At 39.3% G+C, this 7500-nt stretch overlaps 1 protein-coding gene across 1 annotated transcript in view; it reads left to right on the top strand.

Moving 5' to 3' along the window:
* The window catches only part of LOC138002121 (uncharacterized), a 69247-nt gene that overhangs the window by 14164 nt on the left and 47583 nt on the right, over positions 1-7500 (top strand). Inside the window, exons 7-9 of the mRNA XM_068848213.1 lie at positions 283-578; positions 1661-2023; positions 7460-7500. The exon at positions 7460-7500 is cut by the window's right edge and continues 123 nt beyond it. Coding sequence (XP_068704314.1) covers positions 283-578; positions 1661-2023; positions 7460-7500 — 700 coding nt within the window. The remainder of the gene's footprint in view (positions 1-282; positions 579-1660; positions 2024-7459) is intronic.

Genomic DNA, 7500 nt, shown 5'->3' with positions numbered 1-7500 from the left:
TGGAACTTTATAGAAAACCGCTCAAACTGAAGATTTTAAATTCAAAAATTCTTATAATTTAGTACACATATTTTAGGTTTTGGTTGTTAAGGTTATTCCAATTAAGTCGAATGTATTTCAACAAAATATTCTTGTAACTACAGCGCACGCGAGCTGGCTATTATCTTTCATTTGTATCTCTTGTGTGCGTTAAAACAAAAGCAATGTCGAAAAAGCGTTCTCCTGTATAAACTGCTGTATAAACATAATTTTTTTACTTTTAGTATTTTCCATTTTGCCTAGCTTCAAGAAGTTTCCCAAAAATTGTTCAAGAAGAAGCAAATTTTGCCAGGACCGATAATACGAATAACGACTCCAAGAGCAGTTGAGTTTCTGAAGCCTGTAACCATCCAGCTTCCGTTGTCTTTGGAAGAACGTTACAGGAGAAGAGACATCGATTTGTCAATAGGTCGTGTTCGAGTTCTCTTTAAAGAATCAAGTCTTGAGGAACAAGAGTGGAAAGAAATAACAGGCAAACTTGGGGCACCACCACGATTTGACGGAAATATCATTACATTTGAAGTGACGCATTTCTCGGAGTAAGTTGCAAAGTTAGAGCTTTCTTTTGCGATCGTTTTTTTCCTTGTGTAGTCTTTTTGACGTTCCTGGATCTTCTCCTTTCCCTGCTTTTGTAACACGACAAGGATTTTTTTACTCTTTCATTCGCCATTTTGCCGTTAAACAAGCCTTAAGGTGGCTCAAACAAAACAAATTTGATATTTAGAAGGATTGGCTCTACAATGCACCATCAGCAAACAGCGACGTTGTGACACAATTTGCCATAAGCAATTTTTCGTATTTGACAACTTTTAATTGTCACATAAAAGCTAACACGTTTGTCACTTAGAAATTGGCCAAATTACCTCGTATACACGAACAAATAAAATTGTCACAAAAATTGCTCGTGTAGACGGGGCTTTAGACATCGTTTGACGCTACATTAACTCTTGTTACTGGTGAAGTTATGATTCATAACTCACCGTGTTGCCACTCTTGTTTAGTGTCTTCATCTGTTACGATCCAACACTGCAAGCTTTGAGGAGTCCTTTTATATGCTCATTGACTAGCGGCAGTTCCGCCCAAGCTCCTTTGAACTATGATAATCGCGGTCTTTTACCTAACATATTTTAATGATAACGATAATGGTGATAGCAATGACAACAGTATTTATTTTAGAGCGGTTTTCAAATGAGTGTCGTAAAAGCAAAACCAAAGTAATTACTTTGGCCAATCAAAAAGGATGGAGACAATCCATTAAGCCAATCAAAACTCGAAGTAATTAAACGTAGCCAACACAAAGCGCGGGAAAATGTGCACGCGCGAGCCACGATTGGTTTTGGTTTCACTTCTGATTGGTTGGAAAACTTGCGCGAGAACTTTGAACCAATCACTGAGTGAAGTAATCATAAACCAAAGTAATTATCTAATTACTTTCGACACTCAATTGAAAACCACTCTAGCTTTCCAAATTACAGAATTAGTTTTTTATCCGAAAGAGTCATAGAAAATCAAATCAAACATTAGTTTTTAAGGAGAGGGCAAAACCGGAGTACCCGGAGAAAACCCTCTCGGAGCAGAGTAGAGAACGCCTTACAACAATTTCAACTCCCTATTGTTGCAGTTTTTGGACTTTGGTTGAACAATTTTGGAACAAACTTGCATTGCGCAGAGGCTTTGATGCTGTTATTGATCAAACTGTGAAATCAGAAATCAACAAGTTGGATTGTGTACCAAAAGCAGCATCTTTTCTAGCGTTTGTTCCCGGAGGCACTCGTTTGCGCGACGAATCGCAGTTAAGGTTGTACTGTGTGCCAACATGTAAAAAACGAGAGGTGCAAGATGATGAGAGAAAGGATGATAACGTTAAGATGGCAGATGGAAGCTCAGATGAACCCATGTATTTTAACGACAAAGCTTACATGTTCCTATCAGAAGGTATTGTCACCGCTATAAGTCCTGAACGCTTACGGACATTTCACGTCAGGTGAGACAATTTACTCGGCTCCAAGGTTTGCTAAAGAAAATCTGTATGAAAGCTGTTAACAACCTCTAAATCCACTCAGAATCTATGCCCCCTTAACTAAACCCATTGACTTCCGGAAGTGAAACTTAAACCCTATTCACTCCGCATAAACTAAACTAGGTTCGACTCTGGTTCAAATTAATCCAAGTTCACCCCTACTTTGGTCACACGGAGAAGTGCAGAAAACTGATGGTAAACACGTACCTTGGAGCGAACCTAGGTTTGTTTTTACACGCAATCGCATTTGTTTTCAGAACAGGACTTTGAATGTACCAATAGCGACAATTGTTGGTTTTCACTCACGTGATCAAAAGCCACGTTTTTCACCTGAAAATGTTTGCATAGTAATAGAGTTCAGTTCCCGGAGGATTTGGTCGGGGCACCAACAAGGCGGCCGTGACGTCATGTGAAAACCGAAAATATGGAGAACGACAATTCTTTAGTCATGGTGGAGATTTGGAGGCAATTTTTTATGACTAAAGCTTTGGCGTTAGTGTGGCTTAGTTTCACGAATCGCAAGAGTTAGAGAGAAGAAGGCGGATCAAAAAGAGTCGAGTTTCTGCCCAAAAACGGCTCGCCACCTATCTGAACTGGAGATCTCGAATTGGCTTTTTTTTGCCACAACCTGATCCACGTCCAAACAACTTCACCCGATCAACCTGGTGCAAGTTGGTGGGATGAAATACGCACGTGCAACGCTCGATGGGTAAAAGTACAAGTGCGCATGTGTGAAATTTGAGTTTAACCTGAGTTCGACCCGGGTTTGCATTCACACGGCGCTTCTTCAAATATAACCCAGGTTCGACATGAGTCGAACGTACCTCTGGAGATGGGTTGGATTGAACCCAGATCGAACCGGGCTGCAGCGTTCACACGACGATGGCTAACCCGGATCGACGCTAGATTAGTTTATGCGGTGTGAGAAGGGCTTCAATAGATTTTACTCTGTCTAACGTCAGACCATTTTGAAGGGGTTTTGTCAGGTTGTTTACCATTTCGCGTCCAGTACTTTGACGCTTTAGATTTTTTGGCTTCTTTGCTTCCTTTTTTTTTTCTCTTTGGACTTGTATATATCAGGAAGCCATAGGCTGAGGAAACAAGAGAATCACGCGCAATCAATCCGAACCAAAACGGAAAATAACCATGTCCGGTACTTTTATTATCAAATCCGCTACTTTGAAACGCTATCGAAAACTCAGATTTTACAAGTCAATTGCGGACGGTTCGGGAGTCAATGGGTTAACAACCTTTACATCCATTCAAAAACTAAGTTTTCTTTAAGGTGGCTGGAACCAGTTTCACCACTTTTAGAGACCTTCTTATTAGATGGGTTATAACTACTATACTGTATCACGTAACAGCAATGTTATGGTACCACATCAAAAACCAATTATTGCTCAACAAAATGCGCTCACAATTTTGACGTAATAGGTTACCATGGCAACATGAAAGCTCTCCAAAAACACCCTATATTTCGTCTTTACTTGCTTTTATCTTAAAAATGAACTCGGTGACCCCCATTTTTTATTGTAAAATAGTAATTAGCAATTTGACATAGGACTATCTGCAAAGTTTAAAAAAATTCTTGAGAGCCAATTCAGAGCTACCTTAAATTTTCGAAAAATTAAGGAAGCTCTGAATTGGCTCCCAAGAATTTTTTTAAACTTTGCTGATAGTTCTATCTCAAGATGGTAATTATTATTCTACAATAAAAAATGGGGGTCACCGAGTTCATTTTTAAGATATAAGCAAGGAAAGACGAAATAAAGGGTGTTTTTGAAGAGCTTTCGTGCTGCCATGGTAACCTATTACGTCTAAATAGTGAGCGTATTTTGTTAAGTAATAATTGGTGTTTGATATGGTACCATAACATTTCTTTTACGTGATACAGTTTTGTAGTGACAACCCTTGTAATTAAAAGGTCCTCAAAAGTAGTGAAACTGGTTCCAGCCACCTTAAAAGTGTCCTTTCGATAATATAACTGAGGTAATACGCACTGTCTTGGAGGGAAAGAGGAGTTTGCCCGGTATCGGATTTCGCTGGAAAAGTGTGTAATCCTAGTTAATCCATTCTTGGTGTTACCACTTTTTTTAGTACACGTCCGCTTCGTTTCCGAAGTTTCTGTAAATGTTGAAATAATTATTGTTATATTCTTTCGTAATTTTGTTTCCATATTTTAACTACGTTAGCTGTGAACTTTTCTTGGGGTAGTGAATTGAACAGTTAGTTTTTACACCATTTTTTTCACCCACATCCAACGGGTCATTTTCAGTACTTTGTTTTGTCGTAGTAGTTTTTTTTTTTAGCAAAACGGATCTTACTGTTGAGTGGAGAGTTTAAGTAAGGACAACGGCAATGTCAGCGAAAAGTCACTCTAAAATATACCTTAGCGCTATCGCAAGTATTTCGCGATTATTCCAACTTGTTCAGATTGTACAATACGGGCCAAGTATCCTGTAACTGGAAGAGTACGAACGATTTTAAGGAAAAGATAGAAAATGAATGACTTTGTTGTATGCTCGCGTTGTCGTCAAAATCTGAAATTTGGTGATTTAAGGTGGCTGAACACAGTTTTTGATACCTATTTTTCATTTACCTTTTTCTCTAAAACCCTTGATCCTTTGGTCGCCAAAAGTGGTAGCAAGCACGTTAACAACACGAGCTTCGGTTTTTTGATAGTTAAGCTGACGTATAAGCCGTTTCCGTGCCGGGCAACATGAATAAATATAAACAGACCTTTAATATCGGTTTTGTTCATTTGCAGAAAATCATGTCGTTAGATTTTCTTTATAATTTACATGCAACAAGCTTGTAACAATGCTCACAAGTTAACACTATTTTAATACTTATTTGACAGATAATTTGACAGAGAGATTTTTAATTATCCCTTGTTAAGATTCACCGGAATATCTAAAATTTCCTCTGTTAAAGTTCAATTTTTTTTCAATACTCCAGTTACTTATTTCCTAAAGTATTTTCGTGCCAAACTTCGTTAAATTCTAACGAGTGGTTCGCGAGAAATAGGTGTATTTCCGAGAAAGCTATTCTGCATTCAATCGCAATTTTTAAACTTACTACGCATGTGCTGTATTTAACTGGGTTCTTCGATAACAAAGAAAAATCTGCGAATCGCGGAGTTCTTTGCATCGTTACCTTTGTTAATATACATTTCTCATAAATGACTAAAACCATCAAAACACTTTGTTCAATTATGAGAAAAAATAGTACAGTTAGCGGAAGCATTGAGCAAATAAAACGACTGCTGTATTGAAGCCATGTTAAATTTTTTTTGCAATCCTTGCGCGCGCGCTTCATTGCGTTAGCAAGAGCGCGCGCGAAAACTGTGTTCGGCCACCTTAAAGTTCCACTACGACGAAAATTTTTGGTTTTCTTTTCGAATTTTTTCAACGTCAATTAAGTCAATATGTTCAAAATAATACAATGCATTTAAATTTGGAACGATAGAACCGAGATAAGTCGGGAAATAGCCAGGCAAAAACCCCTAAAAATCTGTCCGCCATTACTCGGACGGCATTGGAGAAGCCTGCGATATTTTGTAAGCGGTCTTCACTCAAGACTTGGCTCGTGACGTCATACGCGCATCGCTTCGTGGACGTTTGACAAAGCGAACAAGGCGATCAAGGAGTAATGTATATAATATCAGGAAAAAGCAACTCGGCGATCTCTCACATCTCATAGACGGCATGGGAAATTAGCCGCGTTTATTTTGAGCGTTGCGCATGACGTCAGACCCCAGGCCCCATGTGCCGTTCGAGTAATGGCGGACAGCGAAAACCGAAAAACTACGTTACAATAATCATACTTTCCGTGGGAATTTTGAGATAAAAATTGGCATGATACCTATTTAGAACGTCTATTTTCAAAATCTAGAGAAAAAAGGACATGCAAGATTTTCATCGTAGTGGCACTTGAAGTGTTGTACCACTTACCGAAAAATTTCGGTTGGAATGTAAATGGTATGTAAGGCTATTTAGTTGAGCCAGAAGCGCATGACCTTGAAGCGTTTAACATGCAACTCTTTTTCTTGGAACAAAGCCGGGGATTTTCGGGCACCAATTATATGCCAAAATGTGGACAAAAATAAGATCGAAGCTGCGCGCGCGGGAAATTGCACGAGCTACGTTACATCCAAATATAGCAATTTTTGAACTCAAAAAACCCCAGCTCTGAACCAGAGTTAAACGGTTCAAGGTCACGAGCTTCTGGTTGAGCGTGATAGGAAACTTTCCGAACGGAAAACGCGTTTACCATTTGCATTTCTCTCTGTTATTTCCTCCCTCCAGACTCTCTCGGTAAACTTGAACGAATTGTGTAATTGGTACACGCCGATCCCATTCGGGAGTTTTTGCTCACCATTTGAACAAACCTAGAACCAACCGCTTTCCGCTTGTAAATGGTAAGCAACTAAGGACTACGTCAAAGAAATGCACTGAAATGCGTACTGCACCTGCAGCACAACTATTTTGCCCGTTTTAAACCAATAACATTCTTTTTTTGTGTGACGTTTTCGTTCCCGTACACGCAGCCGTCGCTTAAACTCTCAAAGCCTGGCCAATCAAAGTTGGATTCAAAGCTCCAACTTTGCTCGATGCAACATCGACCGTTTGGCCGCCCATGTTGGAAGATGTTTGTTCAAGATTTTGTTCGATCAAGTGTTGGGTAGAGTTTGCTTTTGATCAAACATTACGCCCATGCAACATTTCTGCTCGTCTCAACAATGTTGCAGTGTTTTGCCGCTCTTCCAACAAAGTTGTGTCCTGAATGGAGTCACGTTCAAGCCTAGGCTGCTAGCATCATTTTCAACAAGGTGACGGACAATCGTGGTTGCTAATGAATAGCCAGAAACCTTGATCAGCGAGTTTGAAGCAAGGCCATAGCTGTGAGACCCTGTTTAAACATATCTGGTTCAATGGCGCTTAAAATGTCTGCAAATTGATCCGGGCTCATTCTCATCATCTCCTAAACGAGGATGTATCTTGCAGTGAACATTCCCTTTTCTACACGTTCTCTTAACCATTCTTCGTTTTTTCCTTCTTTGAATACGTTATTTCCGTTCTCCAATAGCAGCACCAGTGCCATAAACGCTACGAGCAGTTTTCGTTTCGATCCGTGTTAGCAATTTTGGATGGTGTCTTGCCACTACCTCAACATTTGCATCCAACAATGTTGCATGTGGGATCCAACTTTGTTTTATAGTTTGGCCAGGGCTTAATATCTGCTAGAAAATACTTTGCATTAGCTTGCCTCATTGAGTGCAAGCTTCGTCTAGAGCATACCTTTTTAAAATGTTGCAAAATTGTTAAAAATTAACGATGAATAAGAGTAATGTAGTATTAATTTTTGGACGGTGATGACTGAATCTTCATTTATTTTTAGCTTTCAAGACGAACCATTTCTGAAGAGTCTTCAAGTTCGTG

The sequence above is a fragment of the Montipora foliosa genome, chromosome 5, assembly GCF_036669935.1.
Source record: "Montipora foliosa isolate CH-2021 chromosome 5, ASM3666993v2, whole genome shotgun sequence".
Lineage (NCBI taxonomy): Eukaryota > Metazoa > Cnidaria > Anthozoa > Scleractinia > Acroporidae > Montipora > Montipora foliosa.
The sequence above is the reverse complement of the archived record's forward strand: the minus strand, read 5'-3'. Positions and strand labels throughout refer to the sequence as shown.